We start from the raw sequence: 18,217 nt of genomic DNA on the forward strand, positions 1-18,217 counted from the left end.
GCCTTTGCGCGTAGGATATGGACTTGGACGCATCGGTCTCTCTCCATTCCCGTACGCATCAGCTGCACTCAGCAGCTCACATGGTGCCCCAATGAACTCTCGCCCTCACGCATCGTCCAACATACAATGGATTAACAGGAAAGACATGAATGTCCGCACAGAGGACGGCATCAGCCTGTGCCAAAGGGCTCTCCAAATAGTGACAGAGCTGTGCCTCGCCGGGCACGTCGACCGGGAGAAATGCGCGGATATATTTCCACTGGAGAGCAACATACCAGGTAAAGGAAGTTCAGGTAAATTTAACGTAAGCAATGTTGATTATTCTTTCACAAACACATGATCTCCTGGATCGTTGGCTAGACAATACGCGAGACTTTTTTTCTGAGCATGAGCGCGAAGAGGAGGAAAGTTTGAAAAGTTCGCTCGCGCGCTTAGAAATATTTTTAACATCCATAACATTACGTGAAATCAGTGATCATACTGGTAAATGCTAAACTTGTAGCTTATCAGCGCGCAACGCAGTTCAAATAGCTTAACATATGGATGTGAAACCGATGTAGGATTTACGCACATACTATATGACTGGAAATTTCAGTATATGTATTCCAGTGTTATATCCCGTATTCAAAGTTATCCATCTGTATATAACTGCACACCACACACAATTTTGTGCATGTAATTTGTTTTATACTTGTAATGCAGGACAAATTCAAATGAAACAATGAAGAAAACAATGCAAAAAGCAGATTTATAACTCTAAAAATATCAAACAGCATAGCACATGTTAATAAATTCACAATAAAAGAGACAGATCGACCAAAAGTGAACATTATGTCATCATTTACTCGCCCTTATATTGTTCCAAACTCGCGTGAATGTCTTTTTTTTCGTACTGAGCACAAAAGAAGATACTTTGAAGAATGTGGGCAACCGAATAGTTTCTAGTCAAAAGAGACTCACATATTCTTAAAAAAAAATCTACTTTTGTGTTTAGAAGAAATAAATTAATACAAGTTGATGCAAATTATGACAGAATTTTTATTTAGAGGTGAACTGTCTCTTTAAGTATTGCTACAAGCACATCAGCAGCCAGAAATCGAATTAATTAGCAACAAAACCGAATGCATATATTGTTTAAAGTACGTTTAGCTACCTCCGGAAGGATTTAGACATGTCTGAGGTTAATTCCTTGCCTGGTGCTCATTTGTAAGTGGTTAGTAGCACCATTAGCAGTGTGCTGTTAAAACTCCCTCCATGATTCAGCAATCATCAGCTATAATTATGTGCTGCACTGTGCATCCAGCAGCTGAAACTCCTGCACCTGTTGAGCACATATGAAGGGGTTAACAGGGCCACTCTTAAATCGATGCTTGCAAACCGATTGTTTGATTGTATATCAACTCTGATTGCATGGACCAGCAAATGATCTCTGCTTTACTAAAGCGAGCGCATTTCAGTCTTCTTTTTTCTTACACCTTGCCCTCTCTTTCTTTTCTTTTTCTCTCTCCCTCTTTCTCCTGTTTGTCTGTCATGCATCATTTATTGCCGCTGGTGCTCTCTGTCTGGCCGTCTGGTGTTCATTTATCTCTTTCCTGTCCTCATCTCCTTTTCCCTCACCTTCTGTTCTTTACCAACTCCTCACCACTTTCTCCCTGTCTTCCTTTTTCCAATCTACTCTCTGTTCCTCTTGTTGCCTGTAGACATCTCTGTAAGTCTTCTAGCTGTGGTCGTAGGTTTCTGTGGGCTCGCCCTTTTGGTAGTCTCTCTCTTTGTCTTTTGGAAGCTGTGCTGGCCCATTTGGAGAAGCAAGGCGTTCACGTCCAATGCTGACAGCTGTCCGCCGGGGGTGCTGCTCGAGGCCCCCCCTGCACCACCTCCGGTGTCTCGTTCTGTTTCTCCTTATGCTGAGGCAAAAGCCGTTGGAGTTGCAGGACGACAGCCATCGCAAATCCAGCATGAGGATGAGGAGGACAAGAAGTGGAAGGTACCAGAGGTGAAAGTGAACGGCCGCAGTTCGGTTAAGATCCTAGAGGCGGCCATGAAGATCAGCCAGACGTCACCAGATATCCCTGCTGAGGTGCAGCAGGCACTGCGGGACCGTCTGAGCAAGCAGGCCAAAATTCAGCGGCAGACCACTGAACCTACCTCGTCCTCCAGGTGATTTACACACATCTGCATACCTATTAGCTTTCATGATGAATTACATTTGATGCTCGGGTGCACTTTAAATGACACTGCAGAAGAGGGTTAATCACTTCATTATTACCGCTTGAGTGAAGAACTCATCCAGCTAAAACTATATACTTGCTGAAATTGAGAAGATATGCTTATAAAGGGCTGCCTTTAGTGAATGATAAACACGTATTGAGGAATTTGCGATACGGCGTGTGTCTTTGATATAGAAAAAAAAAAACAGAGCAGCTGTTTTTTCATTTAGAGATATCCATATTTACAGTATGCTTGCCATGGCTGCCATCCAGCTAGAAAAAAAAAAAGGAAAGCACAGCAGGATACTAGCCAATTCACAGCTACTAAGGAGATTCAATAATAGAAAAATACATTTATATTCAGCGCTCAGCATATACAAGTACACCCCTCACAAATCTCTCTTTTAAATCCATATTTTTAATAGGAAGCCATACAATAGTATATTTGTGCATATACTGTATATTAGATCAGTCAGTACTGAAGTCAAATCTGTAGCTCATTTAACAAAATATACAATAACGGCCGAAAAACTAGAACGGACAAATGTTTATGTTATAGAAAAATATTAAATACAAATTTTAAAAAGAGAAAAAATCAATAGAAGCAAAAAAGTTGAAAATAATTAGTTGAAATTTTGTAGGTTGTAATTTAGTTTTTCAATATTTTGCTTAAATTTAATTGTATTATCTTTCAATTTCTAAATATGTTTAATGCCTAAAATATTATTTTAATAAATACATCTGTTTAATTAATCTATTTTATTTAAATGCACCAAAATACATTGCCTATATTCACTGAGAAATAGATAAAAATATTTATTTTTAAAATGGGGTGTACTCGGTTATGCTGAGCACTGTACAGCTCTGTTTCTAAGGATTAGGCAACCAACAGCTCTGGGGTTTTACAAAAGATTTTTTTGAATTAAAGATCATCAATATTTACCACAAGGTATAATTAATATCTATACAAAAAACGCTTTTTAATAAATGGACTGATAAAGACCAACAAATAATAATAATTCTGGCAAAAGTGTCCTCCATTGGCACAAAGCAAACTCTTAAACACAGGCAGAGCATTCAGAACTTACTCAAGCTTGACTTTAGATTTTAGGCATCTTTGTTCATTCATTCCATGCTGCCACTATAATATTCAGGTCAGGACTTGGTGAAGGCCAGTTTATGACACTTAGTGTTGTATTGCTTTTTGTTTTATTCAAATACAGCTTCACTGTTCAAGGGAAGAATGAGAAACATTTATTTATTCATTCATTTTCCTTCGGCTTAGTATAATGATAATCCTGATAATCAGTATCAGGGGTCGCCACAGTGGAATGAACCCGTTACTATTCTGGCATATATTTTACATAGCAGATGCCCTTCTAGCCGCAATCCAGTACTGGGAAACATTCATACACTCCCACATTCACACTTACTAAGGTCAATTTAGTTTACCCAATTCACAGATAGTGCATGTTTTTGGGCTGTGGGGGACACCGGAGGAAACCCACACGAACACGTGGAGAACATGCAAACTCCACACAGAAATGCCTACATGCCAGACTAAGAAACAATTATATTATATATGGTCATTATAGCATTGTTAATCAACTAGTCTACTAATGATGATACACTAATTAACTCTATCAATCCCTGAAAGCAGGTTGTCGCTCCTTTGACATGAGCAGCTCATGATCATTTTCAGTTCGCTGTAAATGATCTACTCGATCTCCATCTCTGCAAGTGCTGTAAACTCCAGTTGCTCATAAAAACCATTTGAAAACGGTTTATAAATAGCTTGTCAACGGAAAAAAACAAGCAACTCAAAACAGATTCCAGAACATCTGTTAGCATACAAGACATAAGTTGTCAAAAGTATCTAGATTTCCATCACATGTTTTCACATGTTCATTATGTTGAAAGATTGGTGTTACTTCTGTTTGCTGCGTACGTCCAATAATCACTACAGGTCACCAATCAGAGCTCTAGATTCACACTGCCATGGAAACAGCATTTTGCAACCCCAACAATTAAACAATCAGCTCTTCTTCCCTTTGTTTCACATGGCACAGTGTTTTAAGAAAGCAGGGATGTAATTAGTGTTGCCACGCAATAGCGTTGACATGCTGCGACTGTTTGTCCGACTGGGGAAGTGAGGAACAGCTGTGTTCAAATCCTCCTAGAATCCATTACTGACAAACTGTCATTAAAGGTCCCGTGAAGATTAAAATAATGTTTGTTAGATGTTCGTTTCAGTCTGATTTAAGGATATCTATCAGCTAGTGTGCTCCAAATCAGTGACAACATTCACGTTTAGAAGATATAAAAGAAATATAAACATGTAAAGCTTGCAGTTTGTCACTTCCGCCTAAATCGATCAATGATTTTTATTCACATCACCTCATATCTTCTCATTAAATCTTAACCAATTAAATTATCTGTAGCATCTGACATGCCCCGCCCCCTTTAAGACGCTTGATGTAACTGCTTTCACTTGCAGAGCTGTGATAAAAAGAAATGCTATTGACTATTTTTTTTAAAGGCAAGGAGCTTTTTTATGTCGCACCCTCTTTACATTTTTCAGTTGAGATTACGTCAAACATCAAACAAAAAATCCACGTTTCAAAGCACTTCTCGGGACCTTTAAAACTTCAACATGGTGTAACTCATAACGTGTCTTCGTTTTAATAAGGTGTGCAAAAAGGTGATACTTAAGTGTCTCTGGAAAATACTGTTTGATACATGCCTTGTTTCCTTGTTTGGTATTTATTACATTTTAAATTAAAATACTCAAGAATTCAAGTTCGTTTTTAAACTCATAATATTGAACAGATATATACAATATATTTAATATACAAAATACATTAAAATGGGCTAAAATGCAAAGCTAGATTCTTTAAATGGTTATTTCATGGTATACTGCTCACTAAAAAGAGCTGAACTTCTTGGTAAAGTGGACAGTTTAGCTTTTACTAATGAGATAATGCCCTGCTGAAGGTTTTTTAAATCATTTTGGAACCAAAGATGTATGAAATGCTATTGTTATGTAACTTCATACTGTTTTATATAGCCTCAAGTAAAAACTTCTTAATGATTTGCAGTCACAACCCATTAAGAGCAGTAAAAATGACTTTTCTTTCCACATATCGAGCAAATATCTTCATTAAACGCCTTTAGTACTTCAGCTTGAAATCTGGTCCATTGATACAGTGCTAATACCACTGTATGCACGAGCATGTGTTATGTTATTCATCCCTGCGTATCATAAATGGACTTCTTTCCGCAGTAATATCAAAAAGACAAGGTTTATACAGCTTTGTAGCTTATGTTCTGCAACAGGTGCCTGGCAGGTGTCTGTGCTAATAAGACTAGAAGTTTTCTTATATCTTAAATAGAAGAGAAAGACTCCGATTTGTGAATTCTGGCACTGGCTCACAGGCAAATTCATTGCGGCTGGCAAGATATTTCAGAAACGCTGCCATCAAAAACTGGATTTCGAAAGAAGTCCGCTTCAAAACATGCGAAGACATCGGTTAATTACTGTCTGTCTGCAGTTTATCATTACATTGTGTTGGGATGTTTGTGCAAATTGCAGGGCATGATGTTCAGCAAACATGAGCAGGTGACAGACAGATTAATACCGATGATGTATACTGAAAAATCGATTCTTTAACTTTGAAATTGATATTTGTAAATACTATGATTACTACTATATAACAGGTTCAAGCTATATATTCTATGACTTTTTTGTTGCATGATATCGATGTCATATGTTTGTTGTCATTGTCCTAAAGGTGGTAGTTGCTAGGAAACACCAAGGATTACAGAACTATGATTTCCACATAAGAGTTAAGTTGAGTGTTGATAATGTGATTTCTAGTAAAGAATATATAGCCTTGGCTATTTTGATGAAATATAGTGAAGTCTACAATATATAAGTGGCTAAAAATGGAATAGAAGTGTTTATGAAGGAACATGCCATACTACAGTGCTTGGGAGCAACAAACAACAATAACTTGACTTCTAGTTGATGATTTAGTATCAGAAGTGGTTAATATGAAAGGCAAAGGCCTCTAGATTATGCTTATTTTCCCAAAATAAAACTTGACCATGCCTTGATCTTTAATTATTTAATTAGGACAGTAAGGTCCGTCTTTGCTTAGACAAAAGTCTTGTCACCTAACAGAAATAAAGTACAGTATATAATCTAAAGTCATGGTGCAGTGGAAAAGGAATAAATATTGTGTACGACTCCCATTATCTTGGAGGACTGCATTCATAAATCTCAAATAACTTGATGGATTCCCAGAGTTCATCAAGATTCTTTGGATTCATTTTCAATGTCTCCTCCTTCGTCTTACCCTAGACATGCTCAATAATGTTCATGTCTGGTGACTGGGCTGGCCAATCCTGGAGCACCGTGATGTTCTTTGCTTTTAGGAACTTTGATATGGAGGCTGAAGTATGAGAAGGAGCGCTATCCTGCTGAACAATTTGCCCACTCCTGTGGTTTATAATATGTGCAGCACAAATGTCTTGATACATTTGGCTGTTGATGCTGTCATCCACTTTGCAGATCTCTCAAAGATCCCATACTGAATTTAATCCCAAACCATGATATTCCCTTCACCAAACTTGACTGATTTCTATAAGAATCTTGCGGCCATGCGGGTTCCAATAGGTCTTCAGCAAGTTATTAATTGTTGCTCTTACAACTGGGATTGACAAGACTTTTGTCAGGTAGTGTAGTTTGCTATTGGTTGATCTCTTGTGTGTGACAATCTTGTGCCATAAAGACTTCATCAGAGAAAATAAATAATGTTTTTGCATGAGGTGGGTGTGTGTGGGGGGTGTATAAAGACAAATACACACATAAATATATGGCAAAATATATATATTAAAATTATATTTGTCAATTGTTAGTACATTATACATTATAATAGTGATTTAAAAATCTATTAACCAATTCAAAATACTGTTTTATGGTTTTAAATTACATAAACCTATTTTAAAATATATGGTCCTCATGTTGCTACATTGTTAGTAGCTTTATTGTTCAAAAGAGAAGCTTAAATAGTTCAATCTGACAATTTCCCAACACAAGAACGATCAAAAAATGAACCAATATTGTTTAAAGTGGCATGAAGCAGAAGAAAAAGTAAAGTAAGAGAGGACTTGGATTTGTCCACTTGACTCTATAGCTATTTGCTATTTCTGTGTCAGTTTTAATTTCACAGTAACTTAAATTCATGATAAGTAAGTTCTTCTCCCTTCATAGGCACAATTCTTTCCGCCGACACCTGCCCCGGCAGATGAATGTGACCAGTGTGGACTTCACCATGGACACTCTACCTGTGCGGCAGTCTTCTGCAGTCAGCATCGGCCGTATCAAACCTGAACTGTACAAGCAGAAGTCCGTGGACTCTGAAGAGGGTACGAAGGAGCCGGTGGAGACGTGCGGAAAACTGAGCTTTGCTCTAAGCTATGACTATGAGGAACAAGCTCTTGTGGTTCGCATTCTCAAAGCCCTGGACCTGCCCGCCAAAGACTTCACCGGTACCTCAGACCCTTATGTGAAGATATACCTGCTTCCAGAGCGCAAAAAGAAGTTTCAGACGAGAGTCCACCGTAAAACCCTCAATCCCACATTCGACGAGGATTTCCGTTTCCCTGTGGAGTACAGTGAGCTGTGTAATCGCAAGCTGCACTTCAGCGTGTACGACTTTGACCGCTTCACGAGTCATGATATGATTGGTGAGGTGGTGGTTGATAACCTGTTTGAGCTGTCTGATCTATCACGCGAAGCCGTGGTTTGGAAGGACATTCTTGCAGCCACTACAGTAAGTAGAATTCATAACTCAACAAGACCAGATTAATGGCAGGGTTGTTCCCCATTTAGCGTTGAAGCTCTTAGAACAAGAACGTGTTTGAAATTCTAAGCGCCTCATGCCGAGTTCAGACTGCATGATTTTCAAAGTTGCCATGTCACAGATGTTTTCACACTTCATGACTATCTGGGGTGGCGTTTCATCGCTGCTGTGTTTACACTGCAAGATGGATTGGCGAAAGGAGGTTTCACACTGCATGACTTTACAATAGGAAGCATCGCCAGCAACTTTGTCCAAACTACGTTTCAAAACCTAAAGCACGTAGTATATGTTTTGTTATTAACTACATAATGAGAAAGAAGCAATTAAAGGGGATAGAAAAATGTACATATTTTAGCGTGCCAAATATCTCACGGGCATCTGCGACTCTTCTGTGATTCTCTCAGATTGCGTCTTTGAGAGTTCACACTGTGTGATTGTTACCTGTGTGAACAAGCGCTGATTTTCTTGTGATTTCAGGCATTTGTCTGCGATTTCTCAAAACTTCGGCGAGGCAAAATTGGTGCTAAAGTAATGCAGTCTGAACTTGGCATTAATGTGAATTGAGTTTGAGATTTCAAAGATGATGCAGAATTGCAATTCAAAATGTCTGCTCAATGCAAAGTTTGATTGGCTGAAATTAAAATAAATTCTTATTTTGGATGAACTGAAATGTAAAGATTTCCCAGTAGTGGGTCGCAGGTGGAAGGGCATCCGCCGCATAAAACATATGCTATAAAAGACTAAAGGCTGATTTATACTTCTGCGTCAAGCGCACATGTATGGTCCGGTTTAACCTCTGTGCAGTCGCATAGCCCTCGCCGTTGGCTGAGGCCAAACACTGATACGCACCTCTCAAAAAATGTAACTACACATCCGAACGTTGCGTAGCACAAGCTCTGTGATTGGTCGGCTTGTTAGCACTGATGAGCATGAGCGATGCTGAGAGCTGCGAGCTCGATGGAGTGAGTGTTTACAAGTGTCCTGTGAAGAATCTCTAGACGGACTCTTTTGTTTTGTGTTTACCTTATATTTAAAGAGTTGTTGCACGATTAAAGTCGTTTGCCGATTCCCTCTACTGAATGAGCGACTTTTAGCTACTTGTAGCATTCAGAAAAAAACACATCACCCACGAAGAAACTCGACACAAGGAACATAAAACCTCACGTCCAGCTAGTGTTTCGGATTTGTAAGTGCAGAGCAACACAAACAGCGCAGAAGTAAAAATGCATGACTACACGCAACGCAGGCGTTGTAGGTCACACCAATCATTCGCTGATTTATGCAGAGGCATAAATCAGCATTAGGCTGAAGGAAAATTAATGAATGAAATTCAAAGAAAGAAACTGAATACTGCACAGTAATTCACTATAAACTCTTAATGTTGGCATGCCAAAAATAGTTTGAGAAAGAAAGAAAGCAGACATAGAAAGAGATACAATATACAAAATGATTATGTTTATATTTAAATTATCATCATAAGTGTGTTACATGTCCTGCATTTTCTTTTGTAATTCGTAATTAAAATCAGTACATTCCTTACCCAATCATTCCAAAGCAACCCCCTATGGAGTGCTGCCAATTCAATTTTGTGAGTGTAATAAAAAAGTAAATATAATTCATGACATTCCTGTAGGATGTGCCAATAGCATCTAAATTACGGATAAATTAAGGATATTTGTATTGCAAATGTACTAACTGATCCCATAATTCCATTTCAATCACACTGAGCTCAAAGCAAAATCGTCTGCATGGGAATGAAGGCCTCATTAACAGATAGATTGATCTGTTATGCAAAGCCAGGTGTGAGGGAGGGCTCATCTTCAAACTGACTGAGGGCACCCACATGCCCCTTTCTAAAATAGATACAATTGCCAGTTTCCAGAGGCACAGGAAGCATGATTATCAAGCCAGAGCCTTCAAACGACAGCCATGACTAATCCAACAGGTGTGGAATTGAGTTTGTCCTGCTGCAGAGTACAACACGACATGTTACAGGCAGTACTGTACATTTCAGGAGGAACCCAAGCTATTTCTGCACAAGTATTATTTTAGGTTCCTTTAGTCAGATAGGCCCTCATGATAATGAAGCCCACTCATTACGCCTCAGTTAAAATATCAGAGCTTATGTAACCAGTTTATAGGGGACTTTAAGCATGTAAAAGCATCTTTCATCTGCAAAACGCACAAGATATATTAAGGAATGCTTCAATTGTTCTACTCTATAATGACAGTCAATAGGATACAGAGAAACTCTAATATAAAAATATCTCAAATAAAAATGTGCATATCTAAAAAGAAAATCCATTTTAGAGTCCATTGGGGCTCTTTTGAATACAATTGGCTTTCATAACATGAACAAAACCCGCAGTTCTGGGTGAATTAGCCCTTTAATATTTAGTAATATAGAAGTGTTTAGCCTTACTCAATCTAACTGGAAGGCAGGGAAAAGCGATGTGCACTTAGGTTAAATGCTATCGGCAACTGTTCAAAGTAAATGCAACATTAAACCTTACAGTAGTTTAAGCTATAAGGGATTTCTCATAGGACTTGAAGCATTAAAACTTAGTTTAGGTGGTAATTTATGGCAATTTGTCATGTATTATTACATATATTCTGACTTGTTCAACTGCTAGGCAATCTTTAAAAGGTAAAAGGCATTGTCTGTCATATTCACCTTATTTACAGTGACTCATATACATTTAATAATGATGTACCACTGCCTTCCTGCTACAGAGAAACCGTGAATGGTGACAGCGTTTCATTTGGTCCGTGAGTCATTCCTGTTTAGGAAACAGAATCTCCTCCTCCTGCTTGTTTGACGCATCAGTCCCTTTCAGGCTCATTAGTTCCCTGATTGTGTTGTTTTCAACATATTTATGCCTTTTCCTTTTGCTTGCTTGTTTGGGATGCACATTAAGGTGCCTGTCAATTCTGTGTTTTTTTTTAACAATTGGATTACCAACATTCCTCCCCATTCTTTCCCACTGAACACAAAAGTATTGATGTGTAGTGTTGGATTTGTAGTGGAGAGGTTTCGACCTGTTGTGAGAGTATCGCAACTGCCCTTTAGGGAGAAAAACAATGCAGACACTCCAGACCAGCTGCTCTTAGACCCCGACTGTGGAGAGAAGTAGCTTGTAGTTCTCAATTCCTAAAATAGTCAGAGCCATAGATTGCAGCCTTGCTCCGTTACACTTCCGACTGCATATTGAAACCCTCTATTTTATCCTAAGCTGACGTTTGAAGGTCTAATTCTGTTCTCTTTTTTGGAACATTGCTGTGGTGGTAAAAGGGCATCCAGATCTGGAGGAGGGGAAGTTGGGCAGTCAAAGCAGGAAGGGTATTATTGCCCCAGAAGATTTGCAAAATGCTTTAGGACACAAACGCCGCTAGAAGACGTGACTCCTGAATTAGCCCATGGCTTTCTGTATTCAGCACTTGTACTGAGGACAACAAGAGCAGTTGGATGTAGGGATAGGGTATGACAAAGAGACCTCTGACGTCAGACTACACATTTGTTTTAATATGGACTCAGTGTTGAACCAAGATAACTAAAAAGAAAACCAATACTAATTCCTTACATTTATATAGTGCTTTTTTCTGGACACTCAATGCGCTTTACACATTTTAGGGGTCCTCATTCACGACCAGTGTGCAGCATTTACCTGGCAGCCATATTGCTGGATATTCCCATATCCTGGGATTTTTAACGACCACAGAAAGTCAGGACCACGATTTACATCTCATCTGAGCAGTATAGACTCCCCATCAATATACTGGGGCGTTAGGACCCACACAGACTGCAGGATGAGCGCCCCCTGCTGGTCTCACTAACTCCACTTCCAGCAGCAACCTAGCTTTCCCATGTGGTCTCTCCCAAGGGAAAGCTAGGTTATACTCATGGCAGGCAATATTTGGTACTTTGGTCATTTAATTCACTAATTTGGCAACTGTCAAACGTTATCGGGGAAACGGGTTGAATTTACGATTAGTAAAAAAACATTAGTGTTCCATTTGGGATGACACTAAATACATATACTATGCAGTTGAGTGTGTAAGTGAATAAGTGCATAGTGTGCCACTTGGGACGCAGCTTATATAACTATATTAGCATACACAGTAAAGCAACATTGATCTGTTTAAAACTTACAAATTATGTATAGTTGTTGGCTGCTCAATAAAGATGGACTCAGATTAACTGACAGTGTATTTAAATATAAATATTAATGCAAATACCCCAGTTACGTACATGTGAATATGTTTGTTGTTATGCTTTTTTTCTGTAAAAATTCTTCAATACATGCCAACAAATAATTCACAATATTGTATAATTATTAGGGATGCTCCGATCGATTAGAAGGAGACCGGAATCGGCCGATATACACATTTTATGACTCGATCAGTACTCGCTTATCTGGCTGATCACATGTACCAATCGTAAGTGTTAGATTATGAGTTTACAAGCAGAGGAAGATGCATTTTAACTTCTTATGCATTAAAAATCCACTCCAAACTCTTCATTGAGACATGTTGAATTATTTTTCCATCATTTGCAATGTTTCCAAACTGCATTTTTCTCACCAAATATTTGATCTGTTTAATCTATTATTTTCTGTAAAGCTTTTTCTGACCATGACTTGTCCGCACTAAATGGTTATAACAGACGTGTTTAAGGGATTATAAGCAACATCCTTCATTTATTCTTTTGGAAAAGGAGAAAGCTCCACTTAAGTATCGTGCTTAAAGGGAAAATTTGCTTTATGCAATGGTAAAGTTATATAAACCTTGAAGAATCAGAATCGGTACCCGATATCGGCTCCAAATATCCTGAGTGTAGCACCTTTAATAATTACAATATTGTAGACTGATGTTACATTAAAATTCATTTATAAAATGTTTTAATATTGTTTTTATTTTGCACTTTGACAACTAAATTATTTTTTCATATTATTTTTTCCATAACCTCTTTTTTATCAACTTTAGATGTTTATTAATTGTAAAATAGAAAATGATTATTTTAAATTACATAATATTTGTAATGTATTTCACTGTGATTTATAAATATTATAAATATTATTGACTGATAATACATAAAGTAATACATTAAATCAATTAAATGTAATAAAAAGATTTTAAAAAGCATTGTAAAAACAAAAAAGAAGCCATAAAAATAACCCTACGCAATCAATAATACAGAGAAACTGCATGTACTGTGCTGAAAACATCAAAATGGTGCGCCTGAAATTTAAACAGGAAAATATAGTATGACAGCGTTTAAGCCTGTACGTTTCTTCCTGTTACGCAATATGTTTTTAATCTTTACTTGGACGGATTAATCACTATCTTTAGCTGCCTCTGAAAGAATAATGGCTGGCTTATTCCAGTACAGAGAAGCTGTAAATAACAAAATACGCACTGGCCTTTTAGAATAATCTTTACCGCCTCTGCAAAGCTAATAAAGGTCAGGGAAGCTAGATTTGTCTCATTCAAAACTAAGTTATTTAATCGCACTAGAACCAGCCACCCAAACGATACATCTCACAGTAGCCAAAACACACAGACACAGCAGTCCTCTCAGATGAGGCTTGCTTCTTTAAAAGAGTCGTAATTCTCTCCACTATGTAGCTGTTTCCTTTTCCTGGAGATGTTTTTGGTTTTGCTGACGGTTTTAAAGAGAAATATCCCCCCTTTAGATTAAAAATAGACTTTGTTTAAACCTGATGAGATAATAATAGTCCAATCTGGCTCAAGCTATGTTTGAGTTGTCATCGACAAGGAAAATAAAAGACTATCTGGAGGGTCAATCAATAAGGGTTTTGTTTGCAAGGCTCTCTGAAGAGACTCTTAGGATGAAAATAATCGTACAATACATACCGAGGATCATGCCTTCGCTGCAGATTGTTTAATCAATACCTTACAATGTTATTTTAGGACACTGATGTGCAGATGCTACCTTAGCTATCCCATTGCATCACAGTTAAATCAAGCTGATTTTCTTTTTAATATCTTTTGGTTCTTTCTTTCAGGAGAGCGTGGATCTGGGTGAAATAATGTACTCCCTTTGCTATCTTCCCACGGCTGGACGCATGACCCTCACAGTCATCAAATGTCGCAATCTAAAAGCCATGGACATAACTGGCTATTCTGGTCAGTGCTAACCTTTACATTATGTCTAGTTTGACTGTTTGTCTTTATGTTTGAGGCCACTTTTCAAAAATAACATCTTTAATTGGATAACTTTTCCATTGTACAAACTTTTTTTTACATGAATAAATCCATGATCAATGAAAAGTTCTTGGAGGAGCTAAAATGGTTCTTCTATGGCATAAGAATAAACATTTTTTCTTAAGATTTAATGTGCCTGACCACCAGTTGCTAAACATTTTATTAATATTTACTTTACATTATGTTTACTTAACATAAAACTGAAGTTGCTAGTGATGAATATGTATTTGTTTGATTCATGTCACCTTGCAGAATTACATAAAGCATACTTTCAATAAAACTTTGCATAAAGCTCATCACATTCAAGAAAGAAAGCATTACCAGTGAAACATTCCACTAATTCTATTAAAAAATCACCAATATTTATACTTGTTTTACCCTGATGTATGTTTCTGTGTATCATGGCAAGTCACATTTCAAGCATATCTTGATTTCTTTTCTCATGTAACACACCAGCCATAACCTCACACCTGCTAAACACCCTCTGGCTCAGCCTTCCTTCAACAGAAGCCCTGCCCCAATCTGTCACAATTGTTTGAGCTTGAGAATAAAGGGCGAATTATGATTTGAGAGTGTCTGCATGGATTTAGATGGGTTTAGATTTAGTTAATTTAATAGTTAGCTAACTTAGCTTAAATTCTTTTTACATTTCATTTATTGTGGTTAGGTTGTGTGCGGCTACATGACTTGAGTAAATGGTGTATGTTGCTCTTATTATTGAGCAAATGTTGTATTTATGTCAGTCCTGTGACAAGTAAAGTCGCCTATTCAATGTTTTTACTATCTACTACCTATTTCAAACTCTCAAAGATACTATAGAGCTCATATTACTCACTTTTTATGAGTAATTACTAATTTTATGCAAATGTATTGATAAATGTAAGGTCAACTTTACCTATTTTTTGTGATGTACCATAACCATAGACAGTCTTTACTCAACAAATGGAATGAAATACCATTATTTCCCTTATTTATCCCTTATTTCTTAATACACTTATTTATAAAAACTGTATATTTTTTGAATAGATCCTGTTGATCTGATTATATATTGAAATTGCCTGGACATTTTTAAGAATCATTAAGAGGTGGTTAAAATTTGTTCATTAGTATTGCTAAGCTACTATTTCTGAGCCACATTTCCCCAGTCATATCATTGTGTATTTAGAAAGTGTGAAATTTTACCTATTAATTGCATCAAAAATAGATTAAAAAAATGTATCATACAAAAAATTTAATAAAATGTACACCATTCAAAAATTATTTCAAATTAAAGTTAAAATCTTTTCGGGAGTAAGGTCTTCAAATTGAAAAAGATGTCTCATTTTTCATAACGGAGAGTTAATGTGTTTTAAAATTTGTTCACAATCAGGTCACATATGAGTATGGAAAGAAATCAAGCTGACAAATTAATGCCAAGTATGTTATTTGAGATATTAAAATGCCTGCGGCATTCGTCAGATCTCAAGTAGACAGAACATGAGAGTTCAGAAAACAAATAAGAAATAAATCTTGAAACTTCTTTCCACAGATCCATACGTTAAAGTAGCCCTCATATGTGATGGTCGGAGGCTGAAGAAGCGGAAGACGACCACCAAAAAGAACACACTCAACCCGGTCTATAACGAGGCCATCATTTTCGACATCCCACCTGAGAATGTGGAGCAGGTCAGCCTGTCAATCACGGTGATGGACTACGACAGGTCAGTTCCTGCTACTTAAGAAGAATAACCATCTTCAACACATGCTACAGACAAATTATTCTGACATCAGGGATAATGATAGTAATTATACCATTAAGTAAGCTAGCATGCAGTATTTGCAGCTAACATCTTAATAGAGATCTTTCCGTTTGGTTTTTATAAATCAGCTGTACATATTTATAAAATCAGACAGCTATGCTGTAATTAAGAGTAGATTATGCCATCAAAGCATCTCTCAGCCATCAAGGAGTAAAACATAGTATATTTGCATATGAATAGGGAGCCATTTATGCACTGATGATTTCCACATGCACAACCTGGCCATGCCACTCCATAAAGAAAATTATTTGTATTGGGTTTCTCTTTCAGAGTTGGACACAATGAAGTGATAGGGGTGTGCAGGGCGGGGCCGGATGCCGAGGGTCTTGGAAGAGACCACTGGAACGAGATGTTAGCCTATCCACGCAAGCCCATCACCCACTGGCATGCACTATGTGAGGTGAGAGACTTGAAATGGCTTATTTGAGTTCATAAAGAATGTGTTGCATTATAGTGTTGTCTTTATGGCATGCAACATTGAAACGTTTTGGATTTTGAGGATTTATTGACTACTGTTTTGAAGATTTTAATATATTTAAGTAACATTCTAATAATACCTAAAAGGTTTGTTGATGCTGTGAGATTATTTCATAGTAAATAAACTGTGACATTGGACCACAAAACCATAAGGGTCCATTTTTTCCAGACTATTAGATTTATAAACCATCTAAAAGCTGACATTATTATAAAAGTTAATACATAAAAAAAGTTTTCTATCGAAGTATTGTTTGTTAGGACAATACTGAACAATACTGAATGATGGGCTTCAAAAACTAAATGCAGAGAAAATATATATATTGGCCCCACTAGAAAAGTATAGTATTGTGATTCTATTCATTTCACTATAAAAATGATTTCTGAAACATATATTTTTACTGGCTCCTATAAATTTAACAGTTTGTGTATATTGAGCCCTGATACAGGGAAAGTAAGTCTAATATGTCTTAAATTCCTGACATTTTAATTGTATCTGTATCTGTTCTTGCAGTGGCCAGGACGGGCATCCAGCTTTGAGAGTCAAGGATCATGTCCATCTCCAAAACCACCACAGACCCCTTAACATGCTGGAATCCTATCCAATCCTACCTGCAAAACACACTGCGTTTGTATCATTTATAGGGTATATTTTTCACTAGCCGTAACTTGTCAGGTTGCATTTTTAGTAAGGACTAAACAGTACTGGTATCCCTGCTACAGACACAATCAAGTATTCAAATCCTCAATTTGTCTTACATTGTGCTCTACTGGTGCTGAGTTTCTGAGCTCCTAAAACAATATTTTTTCAGGTCGCTTTGTAGCAGACAGTCAAATGATATAAAGCTTCTTGCTGTTTGACAGTATAATGACGCCATGTAATTTTACAGACACATGAAATGACAGTGCTTATCATCTCTAGGCATTGAACGCTTCAAATACATGTTCCTATTTGGTGAAAATATTTAGCAAATTTGATTGAGGGTTATGAAAAAGAAGAGGCGTTCAAAGATGCAATCAAGATCTGTTAGATATGGCTAAACATCAATCACAGTATCACATGACCAAATAGAAATCAATGGAAATGTCAACACGTATTCCCTTATTAATCAACCCTCTTTTCTCTCTCTTTATAAAAAGAGGCTTTGTGAGGATGAAGCTCTGTACATATTACAGTATATATAAACCATATCCCTTATACTTATACCATATCTACTAATCATTATCTTAGGCTGATTATATACTGTATATAATGATTCAAATATTAAAACTAAATGAAGATCTATTTAACTCAATATATGAATCAATTTAAATAATGTGTTCATTAAACTTGAACACTTTAAAGTTAATTAAAAAACGACAGATGATAGATAGATAGATAGATAGATAGATAGATAGATAGATAGATAGATAGATAGATAGATAGATAGATAGATAGATAGATAGATAGATAGATAGATAGATAGATAGATAGATAGATAGATAGATAGATAGATAGATAGATAGATAGATAGATAGATAGATAGATAGATAATTCCTTTTTGATTTGATCCTTAAAACCCCTTTTACTTCATATCCCATAGATAATACTACTGTATAGCACAGGGATGGGCAAACTCGGTCCTGGAGGGCCAGTGTCCTGCAC

General features: G+C 37.0%; 1 protein-coding gene and 1 long non-coding RNA gene across 4 annotated transcripts in view; one reads left to right on the forward strand and one right to left on the reverse strand.

The window, feature by feature from the left end:
• syt10 (synaptotagmin X) lies at nucleotides 1–17,975 on the forward strand. Of its 2 annotated transcripts, none has more exons than XM_017355049.4 (7): nucleotides 1–278; nucleotides 1,701–2,157; nucleotides 7,483–8,044; nucleotides 14,101–14,221; nucleotides 15,828–15,999; nucleotides 16,369–16,498; nucleotides 17,087–17,975. In XM_017355049.4, the coding sequence occupies exons 1-7, from the start codon at nucleotides 92–94 to the stop codon at nucleotides 17,156–17,158; spliced, it is 1,701 nt and encodes a 566-aa protein (XP_017210538.3). In that variant the 5' UTR covers nucleotides 1–91; the 3' UTR covers nucleotides 17,159–17,975.
• The window catches only part of LOC137491393 (uncharacterized), an 89,289-nt gene that overhangs the window by 52,234 nt on the left and 18,838 nt on the right, over nucleotides 1–18,217 (reverse strand). The gene's annotated exons all lie outside the window — the stretch shown is intronic.

The sequence above is a fragment of the Danio rerio genome, chromosome 4 (assembly GCF_049306965.1).
Source record: "Danio rerio strain Tuebingen ecotype United States chromosome 4, GRCz12tu, whole genome shotgun sequence".
Taxonomy (NCBI): domain Eukaryota; kingdom Metazoa; phylum Chordata; class Actinopteri; order Cypriniformes; family Danionidae; genus Danio; species Danio rerio.